The 20,013-nt window shown below is 48.0% G+C and overlaps 1 protein-coding gene across 1 annotated transcript in view; it reads left to right on the top strand.

Annotated features, from left to right (window-relative positions):
• Positions 1-2,318: 2,318 nt before the first annotated feature.
• Positions 2,319-20,013, top strand: part of LOC140740467 (sodium-coupled neutral amino acid transporter 7-like) — a 127,985-nt gene continuing 110,290 nt past the window's right edge. Inside the window, exons 1-2 of the mRNA XM_073069642.1 lie at positions 2,319-2,431; positions 8,655-8,989. Of these exons, the coding sequence (XP_072925743.1) occupies positions 8,738-8,989 (252 nt within the window). The 5' untranslated portion in view covers positions 2,319-2,431; positions 8,655-8,737. The remainder of the gene's footprint in view (positions 2,432-8,654; positions 8,990-20,013) is intronic.

Raw genomic sequence — 20,013 nt, 5'->3', positions numbered from 1 at the left:
CATTACAGACATTTACATTACACACTGCATCCGGAAAGGAAACAGCGTTATGAAGGACCCCACGCACCCCTCATACAAACTCTTCTCCCTCCCGCTGTCTGGGAAAAGGCACCGAAGCATTCGGGCTCTCACGACCAGACTATGTAACAGTTTCTTCCCCCAGGCTATCAGACTCCTCAATACCCAGAGCCTGGACTGACACCTTGCCCTACTGTCCTGTTTATTATTTATTGTAATGCCTGCACTGTTTTTGTGCACTTTACGCAGTCCAGTGTAGGTCTGTAGTCTAGTGTAGTTGCTATGTGTGTGTGTTTTTTTTCTCTGTTGTTTTTTACGTAGTTCAGTCTAGTTTTTGCACTGTGTCATGTAACACCATGGTCCTGAAAAATGTTGTCTCATATTTACTATGTATTGTACCAGCAGTTATGGTCGAAATGACAATAAAAGTGACTTGACTTGACTTGACTACATTTTTCCAGAGAAGGTATGGAATCTGGAACGTGGCCTGACCAGAACCCTACAAGTAACTTATCATGACTTCTTTGTCAGCTCTGTAACTCCTGAAACAATCAGAATCCTCAACTCAGCAGGCTAGGCAGCATCTATAGGGAGAAGCGCTGTCAACGTTTCGGGCCGAGACCCTTCGTCAGGACTAACCGAAAGGAAAGATAGTAAGAGATTTGAAAGTAGTGGGGGGAGGGGGAAATGTGAAATGATAGGAGAAGACCGGAGGGGGTGAGATGAAGCTGAGAGCTGGAAAGGTGATTGGCGAAAGTGATACAGAGCTGGAGAAGGGAAAGGATCATGGGACGGGAGGCCTAGGGAGAAAGAAAGGGGGAGGGGAGCACCAGAGGGAGATGAGAACAGGCAGAGTGATGGGCAGAGAGAGAAAAAAACTAAATATATCAGGGATGGGGTAAGAAGGGGAGGAGGGGCATTAATGGAAGTTAGAGAAGTCAATGTTCATACCATCAGGTTGGAGGCTACCCAGTCGGTAGAAAAGGTGTTGTTCCTCCAACCTGAGTTTGGATTCATTTTGACAGTAGAGGAAGCCATGGATAGACATATCAGAATGAGAATGGGATGTGGAATTAAAATGTGTGGCCACTGGGAGATCCTGCTTTCTCTGGTGGACAGAGCGTAGGTGTTCAGCGAAAGTCTCCCAGTCTGTGTCGGGTCTCACCAATATATAAAAGGCCACACTGGGAGCACCGGACACAGTATACCACACCAGCCGACTCACAGGTGAAGTGTCGCCTCACCTGGAAGGACTGTCTGGGGCCCTGAATGGTGGTGAGGGAGGAAGTGTAAGGGCAGGTGTAGCACTCGTTCCGTTTACAAGGATAAGTGCCGGGAGGGAGATCGGTGGGAAGGGATGGGGGGGACGAGTGGAGAAGGGAGTCGCGTGGGGAGCGATCCCTGTGAAAAGCAGAAAGGGGGGGGAGGGAAAAATGTGTTTGGCAGTGGGATCCCGTTGGAGGTGGCGGAAGTTATGGAGAATTATACGTTGGACCTGGAGGCTGGTGGGGTGGTAGGTAAGCATTTTGTGTGTGTTGTTTGAATTTCCAGCATCTGCAGATTTCCTCATGTAGAATCCTCAGCTGTTTGGACAAATTGTAATGCTGCTTTTAAAGATTTGAGCACCTGAATGCTTAATCTGTCTTCCGCTGAATAGAGATGAGGGTGGTAGGTGATATTTCACAGCTGTGCAGGAAGTTGATACCACTGGATCACAAGTCCAAGGACCCAGAATGCTGTGTGTGGGACTTGCATAGTGCGCACTGCTCCAGTTTCTCCCCACGTCCCAAATTCATGAACACAGAAAAAAGAACAGTATAGCACAGCACAGCACAGTTCCAACCTTTTAACCTACTCAAAGATCAATCTCCAATCACCTTAAAATTATAAACACAAAGTACACTTGATTTCAACGGACGCTGCCCGACCTGCTGAGTTCATCCAGCTTTTGCACGTGTTGACCTTATAATTATGCCTCTTATAGTAGCCATTCCCGCCCCGAGAAAAAGGTGCTGGTATCCACTCTATCATCTTGTACCCTCTCAGTCTCCCGCGTTCACTCTCTAATCCTGCAGCCTCTCCAACCAGATCTGACCACAACGCAATATCCCAAGGGTGGTCTGACCACAGCTTCATAAAGCTGCAACACTGCCTCACGACGAACTAGAGTCCTGCGTTAAGGTTATTACAAGAGCTGAGTTTAGCATCGGTATCACGGTGACCAATAGATACGCACGTCACCCTGCGCCGTGAGCATGCGCTATCGGTTTCAGTTTGGACTACAATGTCCAGAATGCACTCGCAGGCATTCCCGAGTCACGTGACAGCGGTTTCCGCGATCATATGATCTGAGGCCGGCTTTCGGGGAGAGCTTGCGAAGCGCTGGCTTTGGGATGCGGTGCCCCGGTGCTGGGTGAGTGCATTGGATTGGGGTGGGGAAGGACCCTCTTCCCTGAACCCCGGAAGCAAGGGTTAATACGACTCCCTGGTAGTGGGTGATTGGTAGGCTACCCTGAGCACCGTTCAGTGACTTGTCTAGGAAAGCCCGCTGTAATATTACCAACTGTACTGGGGACCATGGACTAATATGACTAGGAAACAAGTTAAATAAATTGGCAAAAGAAACATCAGGGCACGTGCAGTGTGACTTGGGTAAATGTTAAGTAACCTTTCGAGGAAAATGGATAACGGTGCATTATATTTTACAAGGTAAATTGGGAAAGTCGCAAGTTCGGAGATGCTTGGTACGAGTCCCAGGAGCTAAACGTACGGTTGTAGAAACGTGTACATTGGTGTTCACTGCAAGAGGCTTTGCTACGGGAGTAGGGGTGTCTTGCTCAGCCTTGGTCAGACTGGAGAATTCTGCACAGGTTTGGAGTAGGATATGCATACTGTGTGTGTGTGTGTGTGGGGGGGGGGGGGTAGCATAAATTCATTAGACTACCGTGCAGGGAGAGAGTACGTTGGCTAGGTCTCCTGCAGACAGGGTGGGCCAGTGGTCCTTAACCAGAGGAGTGAGTGTTGGTACAGTCACTGCGGACTGCAGCCATACTGTGATTTTTGTGAATTCCTGTTAGCATTGCTCAACGTTTTTTTTTAAAGGAAAACATTATAGAAGAGGGTGGAGAATGAAAGTCTCAGCTGTAGATGTCACATGTTGAATCACATGATTTCAAGTCAAGTCCAGTAGTTTATTGTCACGTGCGCATTTCTGATGAGGAGCAGGTATAATGAAAAACTTGCCTCAGCGTCACAGGCACCTAACTACAGAGATAACGAATTAAACCGAGAGGTACATCGAGTAGACAGGAAAAATACTTTTCTAAGGGTGGAAAAGTTGATTTTAACGTAAGTTAAGAGATTAACACAGCATTGTGGGCTGAAGGGCCTGGACTGCTGTTATCTTCTAATGAAGAGAATGAGAAAGACAGAGTCGGCAACAGCATATTAAAACAATTCAAGAAACAGAGTTCATGAAAAAGAAACACTCCATTTCTAGGTAGCAGAGTGGTTAGCACAATGCTTTACAGTACCAGCAACACAGGTTCATTTCACAGCACTGCCTGGAAGCAGTTTGTCTCTACTCCCATGACTGCACAGCCTTCCTCCCAGAGGCCAAAGATGGAGTGGTTGGTGGGTTAATTGGCCATTGTAAATTGTCCCATGATTAGACTACAATTAGACTGGGGGTTACTGGGTGCTGGGGTTTGACATTGCCCCGTGATTAGGTTAGGATTAGACTGGGGGTTACTGGGTGCTGGGGTTCAACATTGTCCCGTGATTAGGTTAGGATTAGACTGGGGGTTACTGGGTGCTGGGGTTCGACATTGTCCCGTGATTAGGTTAGGATTAGACTGGGGGTTACTGGGTGCTGGGGTTTGACATTGCCCCGTGATTAGGTTAGGATTAGACTGGGGGTTACTGGGTGCTGGGGTTTGACATTGTCCCGTGATTAGGTTAGGATTAGACTGGGGGTTACTGGGTGCTGGGGTTCGACATTGTCCCGTGATTAGGTTAGGATTAGACTGGGGGTTACTGGGTGCTGGGGTTCAACATTGTCCCGTGATTAGGTTAGGATTAGACTGGGGGTTACTGGGTGCTGGGGTTTGACATTGCCCCGTGATTAGGTTAGGATTAGACTGGGGGTTACTGGGTGCTGGGGTTCGACATTGTCCCGTGATTAGGTTAGGATTAGACTGGGGGTTACTGGGTGCTGGGGTTTGACATTGTCCCGTGATTAGGTTATGATTAGACTGGGGGTTACTGGGTGCTGGGGTTTGACATTGTCCCGTGATTAGGTTATGATTAGACTGGGGGTTACTGGGTGCTGGGGTTTGACATTGCCCCGTGATTAGGTTAGGATTAGACTGGGGGTTACTGGGTGCTGGGGTTTGACATTGTCCCGTGATTAGGTTAGGATTAGACTGGGGGTTACTGGGTGCTGGGGTTTGACATTGTCCCGTGATTAGGTTAGGATTAGACTGGGGGTTACTGGGTGCTGGGGTTCAACATTGTCCCGTGATTAGGTTAGGATTAGACTGGGGGTTACTGGGTGCTGGGGTTTGACATTGTCCCGTAATTATGTTAGGATTAGACTGGGGGTTACTGGGTGCTGGGGTTTAACATTGTCCCGTAATTATGTTAGGATTAGACTGGGGGTTACTGGGTGCTGGGGTTCAACATTGCCCCGTGATTAGGTTAGGGTTAGACTGGGGGTTACTGGGGGGGTGGAATTTGACCAGTTGAAGTGCCTATTCCACACTATGTCAATAGATTTTTAAAAATTGCATGTACTGCAAGCTTCAGTGAGCCGGGTTAACCCTGACACCAGGCGCTTTGTGTGTGTGTGTGGAGTTTGCATGTTATCGCTGTGAATGTGTTGGTTAACCCCCACACCCCGTGCTCGGGTCTTCTCCCACAATCCCAAATGCGTGCGGGTTGCTAGCGTAGGTGAGGGACACAACCGGGTACAGTTGAGGACAGTGTGGCGAATGGTTTCTGTGGGGGAGGGGCCTGTATTTGCGCTGCCTGTCTTGCCTCTGTGCATTCTGATTGGTGTTGTAAGGTGGGAAATTCCAGCCAATCTGCATGTCAGCAAGTGTCTGTAATTATCAGGTTCAACAAGAAAAGCAAATGTTTGTGCAAAATGGAACAGAAAGCGTCTAAGTTCTCAGCAGGCCAGTCAGGATTGGTGGAGAGAGAAACAGAGTTAAAATTTGTGTCAGAGACCCTGTGTTACATTCATGTCCTTGAGACATAGGAGCAGAATTAGGCCATTTGGCCCATCGATTCTATTCCACCATTTCATCATGGCTGATCCATTGCCCTCTCAACCCTTTTCTTCTGCCTTCTCCCCGTACCCATACCCTTTCACACCCTGACTAATCGAGAATCTGTCAATCTCCTCCTTCAATACACCCAATGATTTGGCCTCCACAATTGTCCGTGGCACCAAATTCCACTGATATGCCAACCTCTGGCTAAAGAAATTCCTCCTCATCTGTTCTAAATGGGCATCCCTCTATTTTGAGGCCGTGTCATTTGGACTTCCCCACCAAAGGAAACATCCTCTCCACATCCACTCTGTCTAGGCCTTTCAACGTTTGATAGGTTTCAATGCGATCCTCCTCGTTCTTCTATATTCCAGTGAGTAAAGACCAAGAGCTATCATGGCTCCTCATATGGAAAGCTCTTCATTCCCAGAATCCTTCTCATAAACCTCCTCTGAGCTCTTGCGAATATCAGCACATCCTTCCTTAAAGGGCCCAGTTCTCCAAGTGAGGCCTCACCAATGCCTTTTATATCCTTTTAAATTGTCGTCCTCTTGAAATGAATGCTAACATGAATGCCCTTCCTCACCACCTACTCAACTAGAAAAGTAACCTTTAGGGAAGCCTGCACGAGGATTCCCAAATCTCTTTGCACCTCTGATTTTTGTATTTTTGTCAACATTTAGAAAGTAGTCTATGCTTTTAATCCTTCTACTAAAGTGTATGACGTTACATTTTCCGACACTGTATCCCATCTGCTTAGTTGCCCATTCTTCTAATCTGTCTAAGTCCTTCTGCAGCTGATCTGATTCCTCAACAATACCTGATTCCTCCACCTATCTTCATATTATCTACAAGCCTGGCCACAAAACCATCTATTTCATTATCCAAAAGCAGTTCAAACACAGACCCCTATGGAAAACCACTAGTCACTGGCAGCCAATCTAAAAAGGACCCCTTTATTCCCAATTGGCCAAAGTTCTATCTGTGCTAGTATCTTTTCTGTAGTACCACGGGCTGTTAGCTTGTTAAGCAGCCTCATGCGCAGCAACTTGACAAAGGCCTTCTGAAAATCCAAGTACACAACATCTACCAACTCTCCTTTGTCTATCCTGCTTGTTACTTCTTCAAAGATTTCTAACAGATTTGTCAGGCAAGATTTCCCCTTGAGGAAACCATGCTGACTTTGGCCTGTTTTATCACGTGCCTCCAAGTACCCTGAAACCACATCCTTAACAATCGACTCCAACATCTTCCCAACCACTGAAACCACGCTAACTGGCCTAAAATTTCCTTTCTTGAAGATTGGAGTGATATTTGCAATTCTCTAGTCCTCCAGAACCATGCTAGAATCTGCTGATTCTGCACAAGCTCTTCATGCGACCGTTTTTAGAATCCATCAGGTGGAGGTAACTTGTCTACCTTCACACCTTTCCATCTCCCAAGTAACTTCATTCACTTCTGTCCCTTGAACTTCCACCCTACTGCTAGTGTCTTCCACAGTGAAGACTGATGGAAAATACTTACTCATCTCGTCTGCCATTTTCTAGTCCCACATTATTATCTCTCCAGCATCATTTTCCAGCAATCCAATATCTACTCTTGCCTCTTTATATATCTAAATAAAAGTTTGGTATCATTTTTGATACTATTGGTTTATGTTCATATTTCATCTTCCCCACATCCCACTAATTTTTGCTGTATTGTGTACCCTCTCTTTTGCTCTTGATGTCTTTGACTTGTCCGCCATGGTGGTGTCATCCTGCCTTTAGAATAGCTTTGGAAAGATATCTATCCTACACGTTCTGAATTAATCCCAGAAATTCCAGGCATGGCTGCTGCAGATCTGGTGATGAGTATTGACTCCGTGGCCCTGGGTGGAGGGCTCGACTCGTGTTCCATCTGGATGACGGTACCTCTGACAGATCATCAGAATGAGATGAGGCATCCATTAGTCTGGCGAGGCCACGGATCTGCGCCTGGAAGATCAGTCTGTGTCGGTTGTGGAGGCCCACACGGGAGTGACCGTCTCAGCTGCAGTGACTGCATTTGAAGGCGCGGCGTTGTCTTGGTGCTGTTTTCACAGTGAATGCGCTTTTCTTCAGCAGCAAGCCGCAGCTTCCCTTTTCAGACCTCTGCGGAGTTCCAGTCTCCAGCGAGAGCGGTCGCTTGCAATGTCCTCCCGCCTCTCGATGTTCATCAGCATATTGTTGGTTATTTAGTATTTTTATTTACTTAGTGATATGGACTGTGTGTGTGGGAGGGGGAGGGGGAGAGACCAGAGCACCCAGAGAAAACCCGCGCACCCCACGAGGAGGACGTACAGAGACTCCTTACAGAATGGCAATGGAATTGAGCGCCGACTCGGAATGCTCCGCCTGTAACACTGTCACAGTCTTCGCTACGACGGCTACTGAGATGCGCTGAAAAGCGAATCACGTTTATTGTCACTTGCGCACGTTGTGAGATTTGTTTTGTGGCAGCAGTGCAGTAAAATACAAAGATTTATGTTGTAAATCATTAAGACAAGGGTATAAAATTAAATAGTGCAAAATTCGCAAGGTGGTATTCATGGGGAATGTGACGGCAGAGGGGGTGCTTACAGACAGCGTGTTCACATCAGGGTAATGCAAAAGCAGACATTTCCAGGTCCAGCAGCCACAATGAGGTAGTTTGAGAGATCAAGTGCTCATCATTAGCATTGGAAAGGCCCGTTCAAGAGTTACGACAGCTGGGCAATGCTATCCTTGAGCCTGGGGTGGGGTGGGGTGGGGTGGGGGGGGGTGTTATTAGAGACACAGGCCCTCCTGGCCCAATGACCCAGTGCGGCACATTTAAACCCACTTGGCAAATTGACCTGTATGCCTTTGGAATGTGGGAGGAAACCCACATGGTGACAGGGAGAACGAACGTACAGACAGCAGCAGGAAATGAACCTGAGTCACTGGCGCCGTAATTGTATTAGGCTGCCATATTTGTATGGGGGGGGAGAGAGAAAGAGAAAATGAGGGATGTCTTCTCTCATCACAGGTTTTGTGCTGGAGTGCCTTGGCTGCTATTTGAACCCACGATCTCGTGAGAGAAGTTAGTGGAGCCAGCAAGCACAGGTGTAGGCCCTTGGGCCCATCGTGTCTATGCTGACACATCTGCACATTTTCCAGCACCTGGCCTGTTGCCAGTTCAAGTCATTGTCCAGTTGCTATCTAAATGCAGTGAAAGTAGCTCTTTCCCCCACCCACTCAGGCTGAATGAACGTGTATAGTGGTTTGGGGGGGAAGGGGGAGGGCAGATAGTCGTTGCTCTGTCTTCCTAATTGCAGCACATTTTGTTTCATTTTCTCTGCCTCTCCCACTCCCGTCCTTTTAGATGCTGAGTGAAACGCCTCTGGTTCTGTGGATGGTCCAGGCTAACCGAGCCCGTTTGTGTGAACCAGTGGGCACTGCACAGGGATGGCCTGCTGTGAGGCCTCAGTGAACAGTGACCAGCAGGACTGGGGCTGGAGCCAGGAGCGTGGGGAGCGCACTCTCCTCCTGCCCAGCTCATCCACCCAGCAGCCAAGGGGCGCAGGGAAGCAAGGAAGGACGCCAGCCTATGCGGCTGTCTTCATTGTAGTCAATGCCGCACTGGGCGCAGGCCTGCTCAACTTCCCCTACGCCTTCTACGTGGCCGGAGGAGTGGTGGCTGGCATCGTCCTGCAGATGGTGAGTCCATCTTTACAGATGTAGCTCTTCAATCTTTCCTTCCCGGTCTCCTCCAGCCTCGTCCGGAGATTCAGCAAGACACTCTGATGGGATCTGAGCTTTTCCATTGGGAAGTTTGGGATTAGCTTGATATCCAGTGCCGAGCCAGAGCGACACAGTGGTGCAGCAAGCAAAGGCACCCCTCCAGACTCCAGAGAGCCAGGTTCAATCCTGACTCCAGGTGCTGTCCACGTGAAGTGTACAGACAGACAGACGTACTTTATTGATCCCGAGGGAAATCGGGTTTCGTTACAGTCCAAGAATAGTGTAAACATGCTCTCCCTGTGATCATATGGGCTTCCCCCGGGTGCTCTGGTGATGTGACCCGTCAGAATGCTGCCCACCGTACAAGTGACATTTTCCACCCTCCAGAACCATTTCAGAATCGCGTGATCACAGTTACTTCTCTCAGAATGTCGGGGTGTAGTCAGGTGACTTGCCCACCTTCAGCCCTTTCAGCTTCCCCTTGGTGACTCACCTCTGCCTCGATACTGCAAGTGTCTTCCACAATGAATACTGATGCAAAATACTTAAGTTTGTCCCCCATTACTAGCTCTCCAGTGGTCCAAATGCACTCTCACCTCTTACTCTTTATACTTCTGAAAAAGCTTTTTCTATCTGATATTATTGGTTAACTTAGCTTCATATTCATCTTTTCTCTCCTCACGGCTTATTTTAGTTGTTTTTTGGTTTTTAAAAGCTTCCCTCTCTGACTTCCCTTTAGTTTTTGCTCTTTTATACGCACTCTCTTTTGCTTTTTGCTGCCTTTGACATGTCAGCCAGCGACTCATCCTCACTTCTTCAGGACGTATCTGTCCTGCACTTTCCTGCTCCCAGAAGCTCCAGCCATTTCTGTTTTGCTGTTATCCCTTCCAGTCAACTTTGGCCAGCTCTTCTCTCAGACCTCTAAACTCCACTGTAATACTGATACATGAGACTGCAGTTTCCCCTCTCAAATTGCAGAGTGAATCCTATCATATTATGATCACTGTCTCCTTAGGGCTATTTTATCTTAAACTCCCTAACCAAATCGGAGTCATTACGTAACACCCAAACCAGAATTGCCATTCCCGCGTGGGCTCAAACACAAACTGCTCTGAAAAAGCCACCTCGTACGGATTCTATAAATTCCATCTTTTGGTACCCAGCACCAAACTGATCTTCCCAATTTACCTGGCGATTGAAATCCCCATGCCTATCGTGGCATTGACCTTCTTACCTGCTTTTTTCTGTCTCCTGTTGTATTTTGCAGACCACATCCTAGCCTGTATTTAACAATGTCATACATGCCAATTTGTAACTGCACTATAATTTCCTTACACAGCACCCATTCAAATATAACACCTTCTGTCCTGTATTTGTCACCTTTTCTATTTTGTCCCCCGTGTTACACTGCAACTCATCTTACTGACTGTGATTTTGCCCTAACATATGCCTGTCCTTCCTCTAAGTCTGACTACACGCTGTATCTGCTTGTAAAACAACTGCACAATTTTCAACGTGAAAGGTCCTTTTACGTTTTACATTCTGAAGTTTGAAGATATCCTCAAATGGATAACTGTCAGAGGCAAAAGTGACTAAGTATTTGGCTTCTAACTTCCAATTGACTTGCTTCCCTTCCACCGGATTAAAGCATCTCTTACTCAATGGTACGTGCACGAGTCTGGGTTTAGGACACTTCCACTGGGCAGGACCTCATGGCAAGGGAAATCAGACCCAAATTTTTATGATTACAGGGTAACCTTGGTATCGATCGGAAGTTACAGCCCAGTGGCAGGAGACTGGAGGCCCAGAGGCCTGTCTTGAGTTGGAGGGCTATCTATGGGTGGGAGGGAGGAATGGGGCTGGTTTGACTGTTCAGTTCTTGTCTTCTGTGTTGTCCTGCTGAGTATTGGGCACATGGTATGTTGGTGCCCATTCGTATGACGACACTTACTAGCTGCCTCAGCACGTCCTTGGGTGTGTTTGTTGTGAAAACAGTCAACATCATTCACTGTATTTTTCAATGTATACATAATAAATACATCTGAATCTGTATAGAAAACAGACGGGTCCCATGGGGATTGGGTGCCATGTTCCCTCCTGAGATACAGACAGGTCCCATGGGGATTGGGTGCCATGATCCCTCCTGAGATACAGACAGGTCCCATGGGGATTGGGTGCCATGTTCCCTCCTGAGATACAGACAGGTCCCATGGGGATTGGGTCCCATGTTCCCTCCTGAGTTACAGACTGGTCCCATGTTCCCTCCTGAGTTACAGACTGGTCCCATGTTCCCTCCTGAGTTACAGACTGGTCCCATGTTCCCTCCTGAGTTACAGACTGGTCCCATGGGGATTGGGTGCCATGTTCCCTCCTGAGTTACAGACTGGTCCCATGTTCCCTCCTGAGTTACAGACTGGTCCCATGTTCCCTCCTGAGTTACAGACTGGTCCCATGTTCCCTCCTGAGATACAGACAGGTCCCATGTTCCCTCCTGAGATACAGGCAGGTCCCATGGGGATTGGGTGCCATGTTCCCTCCTGAGATACAGACAGGTCCCATGGGGATTGGGTGCCATGTTCCCTCCTGAGATACAGACAGGTCCCATGGGGATTGGGTGCCATGTTCCCATCTGAGATACAGACAGGTCCCATGGGGATTGGGTGGCATGTTCCCTCCTGGGATACAGACAGGTCCCATGTTCCCTCCTGAGATACAGACAGGTCCCATGGGGATTGGGTGCCATGTTCCCTGCTGATTTGCAGATGGGTCCCATGGGGATTGGGTGCCATGTTCCCTCCTGAGATACAGACAGGTTCCATGGGGATTGGGTGCCATGTTCCCTCCTGAGATACAGACAGGTCCCATGGGTATTGGGTGCCATGTTCCCTCCTGAGATACAGACAGGTCCCATGGGGATTGGGTGCCATGTTCCCTCCTGAGATACAGACAGGTCCCATGGGGATTGGGTGCCATGTTCCCTCCTGAGATACAGACAGGTCCCATGGGGATTGGGTGCCATGTTCCCTCCTGAGATACAGACTGGTCCCATGGGGATTGGGTGCCGTGTTCCCTCCTGAGATACAGACAGGTCCCATGGGGATTGGGTGGCATGTTCCCTGCTGATTTGCAGATGGGTCCCATGTTCCCTCCTGAGATACAGACTGGTCCCATGGGGATTGGGTGCCATGTTCCCTCCTGAGATACAGACAGGTCCCATGGGGATTGGGTGCCATGTTCCCTCCTGAGATACAGACAGGTCCCATGGGGATTGGGTGCCATGTTCCCTCCTGAGATACAGACTGGTCCCATGGGGATTGGGTGCCGTGTTCCCTCCTGAGATACAGACAGGTCCCATGGGGATTGGGTGGCATGTTCCCTGCTGATTTGCAGATGGGTCCCATGTTCCCTCCTGATTTGCAGACGGGTCCCATGGGGATTGGGTGCCATGTTCCCTCCTGAGATACAGGCAGGTCCCATGGGGAGTGGGTCCCATGTTCCCTCCTGAGATACAGACAGGTCCCATGGGGATTGGGTGCCATGTTCCCTCCTGAGATACAGACTGGTCCCATGGGGATTGGGTGCCATGTTCCCTCCTGAGATACAGACAGGTCCCATGGGGATTGGGTGCCGTGTTCCCTCCTGAGATACAGACAGGTCCCATGGGGATTGGGTGCCATGTTCCCTCCTGAGATACAGACAGGTCCCATGGGGATTGGGTGCCGTGTTCCCTCCTGAGATACAGACTGGTCCCATGGGGATTGGGTGCCATGATAAGATGCAGCTGCAGCTCTCATTTCTTGAGGCCATGTCCTGTGTTACATTTCCATTGGTGACCATCTCTAGCAAAAGGAATCTGGAGCGCGTCCCTGTACATTAATTAACCCCAGATGCATTAATGTCAATAGAGGTTAGCCCGTCTCCATTCCTCCTGTAGTCCACAACCAGCTTCTTTGTTTTTGCGACATTGAGGGAGAGGTTGTTTTCTTGACACCGCTGTGTCAGGGTGATATCTTCTTCCCTGTAGGCCACCTCGTTACTGTTTGAGATAAGACAAATCAATGTAGTGTTGTCAGCAAATTTAATTAGCTGATTGGAGCTGTGGGTGGAGGTACAGTCATGGGCATACAATGAGTAAAGGAGGGGACTCAGTATGCAGCCCTGAGAGGCTCCTGTATTGAGAGTTAGAGGGTTGGAGGTGAGGGAGCCCACTCTTACCACCTGCCAGTGTTCTGACAGGAAGTCCAGGATCCAGCTGCACAAGACAGGGTCAGGGCCGAGGTTTCTGAGCTACCTGTCGAGCCTGGGTGGAACGATGGTGTTGAATGCTGAACTGTAGTCCAAGAACAGCATTCTCACATAAGCATCCTTCTTCTCCAGATGTGTAAGGACCGTATGTAGAGCAGTGGCTATTGTGTCTGTCGATCAGTTGTGTCAGTAGGCAAATTGCAGGGGGTCCAGTTTGGGGTCAAGCTGCAGATGTAGATGCAATTTCTCAAAGTTCTGGTAATTGATCTCCCCCCTCCCCTCAACATTCCCATTCTCACTTTCCCCCTCTCACCTCGTCTCCTTCTCTGCCCATCACCTCTCTCTGCTGCTCCTCCCCCTTCCCTATCTTCCATGGCCTTCTGTCCTCTCCTATCAGATACCCCCTTCCCCAGCCCTTTCACCTTTCCCACCTCTTTACTTCATTCCTCTCGTTCCCGGTTTCACCTACCGCCTTGCACTTCGTATTCCCCTACCCCAGGTTTTTACTCTGACCATCTTTTTTCCAGACCTGATGAAGGGTCCAGGCCCAAAACGTTGACTGTTTACTCTTTTCCCTAGATGCAGCCTGACCTGCTGTGTCCCTCCAGCATTGTGTGTGTTGCTGCTCAGGGTTTCCAGCACCTGAGCCTCCTGTCAGGCCGCGATTGGCTTTGTGAATTTTTATACAGCCCAGCCCAATCACAGGACACTTCACAATGACCAGTCAGTACGTCTAGGAGGAAGCAACCACCCAGAGGAATTCCTTGCTTTCCCAGGTGGGAACGTGGACTTCCTGACGTTGGAATTGGACTCTGCGGAATTGCGTGGTGCTAACCGTTGCGATAGCTTGCTGCCCAGGAAGGGTTGCAACAATGGCATCAGCTCCTTGTACTTGGTGCTGAAGGCTTTCGTATCCATTTCGTTGATGTCCTAAGCACAAGGTGGGCTCTTGATCTTTGGATGTTACTCCATCACCTGTCTCCTTGGCAGTCTGGATTTGGACTGATTTATTAGATGGACGTCAAAACATAGTGAAATGCATCAACAACCAATGCAGCCTGGGGGGACTCACAAGAGCCCCCAGCTTTCCAGTGCCAATGTAGCATGCCCACCAGGTTTTGCAGAGTACAACAGAACAGACCAAGAAATGACCATATAACAATTACAGCACGGAAACAGGCCATCTCGGTCCTTCTAGTCCATGCCGAACGCTTACTCTCACCTAGTCCCACCGACCTGCACTCAGCCCATAACCCGCCATTCCTTTCCTGTCCACATACCTATCCAATTTTTTTTTAAATGACAAAATCGAACCTGCCTCTACCACTTCTACTGGAAGCTCATTCCACACAGCTACCACTCTCTGAGTAAAGAAGTTCCCCCTCGTGTTACCCCTAAACTTTTGCCCCTTAACTCTCAACATGTCCTCTTGTTTGAATCTCCCCTACTCTCAATGGAAAAAGCCTATCCACGTCAACTCTATCCATCCCCCTCATAATTTTAAATACCTCTATCAAGTCTCCCCTCAACCTTCTGCGCTCCAAAGAATAAAGACCTAACTTGTTCAACCTTTCTCTGTAACTTAGGTGCTGAAACCCAGGTAACATTCTAGTAAATCTTCTCTGTACTCTCTCTATTTTGTTGAAATCTTTCCTATAATTTGGTGACCAAAACTGTACACAATACTCCAAATTTGGCCTCACCAATGCCTTGTACAAATTTAACATTACATTCCAACTCCTATACTCAATGCTCTGATTTATAAAGAGCAGCATACCAAAAGCTTTCTTCACCACCCTATCCACATGAGATTCCACCTTCAGGGAACTATGCACCATTATTCCTAGATCACTCGGTTCTACTGCATTCCTCAGTGCCCTACCATTTACCATGTATGTCCTATTTGGATTATTCCTACCAAAATGTAGCACCTCACACTTATCAGCATTAAACTCCATCTGCCATCTTTCAGCCCACTCTTCTAACTGGCCTAAATCTCTCTGCAAGCTTTGAAAACTACTTCATTACCCACAATGCAACCTATCTTAGTATCATCTGCATACTTACTAATCCAATTTACCACCCCATCATCCAGATCATTAACGTATATGACAAACAACATCAGACCCTGAGGCACACCACTAGTCACCGGCCTCCAACCTGACAAACATTTATCCACCACTACTCTCTGGCATCTCCCATCCAGCCACTGTTGAATCCATTTTACTACTTCAATATTTATACCTAGCGATTGAACCTTCCTAACTAACCTTCCGTGTAGAACCTTGTCAAAGGCCTTACTGAAGTCCATATAGACAACATCCACTGCTTTACCCTCGTCAATTTTCCTAGAAACCTCTTCAAAAAAAATTCAATAAGATTTGTCAAACATGACCTTCCACGCACAAATCCATGTTGACTGTTCCTAATCAGACCCTGTCTATCCAGATAATTATATATACCATCTCTAAGAATACTTTCCATTAATTTACCCACTACTGATGTCAAACTGGCAGGCCGATAATTGCTAGGTTTACTCTTAGAACCCTTTTTAAACAACGGAACCACATGAGCAATACGCCAATCCTCCGGTACCATCCCCGTTTCTAATGACATTTGAAATATTTCTGTCAGAGCCCTTGCTATTTCAACACTAACTTCCCTCAAGGTCCTAGGGAATATCCTGTCAGGACCCGGAGACTTATCCACTTTTATATTCCTTAAAAGCGCCAGCTTTTCCTCCTCTTTAATTGTCATAGTTTCCATAATGTCCCTACTTGTTTCCCTTACCTTACACAATTCAATATCCTTCTCTTTAGTGAATACCAAAGAAAAGAAATTGTTCAAAATCTCCCCCATCTCTTTTGGCTCCACACATAGCTGTCCACTCTGATTCTCTAAGGGACCAATTTTATCCCTCACTATCCTTTTGCTATTAATATATCTGTAGAAACCCTTTGGATTTATTTTCACCTTACTTGCCAAAGCAACCTCGTATCTTCTTTTAGCTTTTCTAATTTCTTTCTTAAGATTCTTTTTACATCCTTTATATTCCTCGAGCACCTCATTCACTCCATGCTGCCTATATTTATTGTAAATCTCTCTCCTTTTCCAAACCAAGTTTCCAATATCCCTTGAAAACCATGGCTCTCTCAAACTTTTAACCTTTCCTTTCACCCTAACAGGAACATAAAGATTCTGTACCCTCAAAATTTCACCTTTAAATGACCTCCATTTCTCTATTACATCCTTCCCATAAAACAAATTGTCCCAATCCACTCCTTCTAAATCCCTTCGCATCTCCTCAAAGTTAGCCTTTCTCCAATCAAAAATCTCAACCCTGGGTCCAGTCCTATCCTTCTCCATAATTATATTGAAACTAATGGTATTGTGATCACTGGACCCGAAGTGCTCCCCAACACATACCTCAGTCACCTGACCTATCTCATTCCCTAACAGGAGATCCAAGATTGCCCCTTCTCCAGTTGGTACCTCTATGTATTGCTGCAAAAAACTATCCTGCACACATTTTACAAACTCCAAACCATCCAGCCCTTTTACCGAATGGGCTTCCCAGTCTATGTGTAGAAAATTAAAATCTCCCACAATCACAACCCTGTGCTTACTACAAATGTCTGCTATCTCCTTGCAAATTTGCTCCTCTAATTCTCGCTCCCCATTAGGTGGTTTATAATATACCCCTGTAAGTGTTACTACACCTTTCCCATTCCTCAATTCCACCCAAATAACCTCCCTAGACAAGCCCTCTAATCTATCTTGCAGAGCACCGCTGCAATATTTTCTCTGACAAGCAATGCAACACCTCCCCCTCTTGCCCCTCCAATTCTATCACACCTGAAGCAACAAAATCCAGGAATATTTAGTTGCCAATCACACCCCTCCTGCAACCATGTTTCATTAATAGCTACAACATCATATTTCCAGGTATCAATCCATGCTCTAAGCTCATCCACCTTTCTTACAATGCTCCTAGCATTAAAATAAATGCATTTAAGAAACTCTCCATCTCTTATTCTCTGTTTATCCCTAACGGTGCAAACAACTTTATTATCTTTTTCTTTCTTCCTCCCTCGCACACTGTCTACTAGCTTTCTCTATTTGTGAACTAACCACCTCTCTCCTAGTCTCTTCAATTTGATTCCCACCCACCCCCCCCCCAACCATTCTAGTTGAAAGACTCCCCAGCAGCCTTCGCAAATCTCCCCACCAGGATATTGGTCCCCCTAGGATTCAAGTGCAACCTGTCCTTTTTGTACGGGTCACACCTGCCCCAAAAGAGGTCCCAGTGATCCAGAATCTTGAATCCCTGACCCTTGCTCCAATCCCTCAGCCACGCATTTATCCTCCACCTCATTCCATTCCTACTCTCACTGTCGCGTGACACAGGCAGTAATCACGAGATTACTACCTTTGCGATCCTTCTTCTCAACTCCCTTCCTAACTCCCTGTATTCTCCTTTCAGGACCTCTTCCCTTTTCCTACCTATGTCACTGGTACCTATATGTACCACGACCTCTGGCTCCTCACCCTCCCACTTCAGGATATCTTGGACGCGATCAGAAACATCCCGGATCCTGGCACCAGGGACACAAACTACCATCCGGGTGTCCTGACTGCGTCCACAGAATCGCCTATCTGATCCCCTAACTATCGAGTCCCCTATCACTACTGCCTTTCTCTTCCTTTCCCTACCCTTCTGAGCTACAGGGCCGGACTCTGTGCCAGAGGCACGGCCACTGTCACTTCCCCCAGGTAGGCTGTCCCCCCGCCCCCCCCAACAGTACTCAAACAGGAGTACTTATTGTCAAGGGGTACAGCCACTGGGGTACTCTCTAGTACCTGACTCTTCCCCTTCCCCCTCCTAACCATGACCCACTTGTCTGCCTCCCGTGGCCCTGGTGTGACCACCTGCCTGTAACTCCTCTCTATCAACTCCTCACTCTCCCTGACCAGACGAAGGTCATCGAGCTGCAGCTCCAGTTCCCTAACTCGGTCCCTTAGGAGCTGCAGCTCGGCGCACCTGGTGCAGATGTGGACGTCCGGGAGGCTAGGAGACTCCAGGACCTCCTACATCCGACATCGAGAACAACAAGCTGCCCTCACACTCCTACTTCCCCCTTTCCCCAGATAACAGGAAAAATTGAAAACTAAACCTGCCTTGTCTCGCCCGTTTCTGCCTAAGCCCATTGAGCCAAAGCCCTTAAGCCTTCACTGTTCCTGGCTCACTGCGCTGCCCGCAAACGATGCTGCCTGCTGTATCGGGCTGTGTTCCTTTTAAATCTTCCGCGCTTCACTGCCCGACGTCACACGCTTGTGCAGTCCCGCCTCTCTTAACCCCGATGAGAAGAAAAAATCAAAATGGCTCCCGCAGCACTCCCGTTCTGATTCTCGGACTTCCTCCTCCAAAAAAAATAAAGCAACGACAGTCAACAAAAGGCCCATTTCTCCTTCCCTCCCACCATAACCCGATCCAAAGTCTCCGGCTGGCATAGCTTCTCTCCCCCCTCCACAAGGATCACTCCTTCCCCAGACACTCCCCTATAACTGCAACCACTTCGCAGACAGATGGTCCAACAGAGGAGGGCTAACACCCCAGGTCAGGACTCGGCCGCACATCCACACCTAAAGGACGAGGGATACTCCTTTGATAACAACGTGCACACTTTGGACAGGGAGCACAGGTGGTTTGAAAGAAAGCATCTTTGTCAAACTGGAAAACCCATCCCTGAACAGAGGAGGTGGGGTACAACACCACCTAGCAGCTGCTTACAGTGCAGTCCTACCATCTCTACCCACACCTCCGTTCAGGAAAAGGTAAGACTAACAACCCTCTCATTACCTCGATGACTCTTAATGGTGCTCATGTGATTGCTATCCATGGATCAGAAGCCTCCCAGATGAGTGGAGAGATGCCTTCCAGACAACACAACAAGTCCAGCTGCCCTGATTTGCTGCTGCGTGATATGCGATGACTTGGATGACTGAGAACCTCCTTAGACACAAATTCAGTAGAATTTTATGAAAAATATGCCTAAAGAAAGACTAACAAACACATAATGTGCAAACTGATCCAAACTGTGCAATAAAAAAGGGAATCCTGAGAATGTGAGTTCTAAAGAGGCTTTGAGAGTGATTCTGTAGGAGGTAGAATCGGTTCAGAGTAGTTGTGAATGAAATTAGCCATGCTGGTTCAGGAGCCTGATGGGATTAACGTGAGAGGGGAAAGGGGGTCTGAGGGACATGTTTCCCACAGAGTGGGGGTGCTGGGGTATGTGGGAGGTGGACTACTTAGAACTACAACGTTTCAGAAGTATTTAGGTACATTGTTTCGAGGAAGGTGGGACAAATACTGGCAAGTTGGACCCACTTAATTGGGTATCTTGGTCAGCCTGGGTGAGCTGGACCGAGGGACTCATTTCTCTGTGACTGTTCACGTAGAGCCCGAAGTTGTGTGCTGCACTTCCCAGGCTAGGTGTTAGAGCTTAAACCCTGTGCTTCAGGAAAGAGTGCAGCCAGCCGACCCTGGCCCCCTGGCCTTGTGTCAGTGTCTGCCTTCAGCGGAGGGGGAAAACAATAAAATATGGGAGTAGAATTCAGCCATTCAGCCCATCAAGTCTGCTCTCCCATTCCATCATTGCAGGTTTATTGTCCTTCTCCCTATAAAACGTAATCGTGGATTCCCTCACCCACGTATTCCACCCACCTCACCTGCAGTTCTTTGTGGGAGGAAGCCC

This window comes from Hemitrygon akajei, chromosome 17 (assembly GCF_048418815.1).
Source record: "Hemitrygon akajei chromosome 17, sHemAka1.3, whole genome shotgun sequence".
Taxonomy (NCBI): domain Eukaryota; kingdom Metazoa; phylum Chordata; class Chondrichthyes; order Myliobatiformes; family Dasyatidae; genus Hemitrygon; species Hemitrygon akajei.
This window is presented reverse-complemented; position numbering and strand designations above follow the sequence as displayed.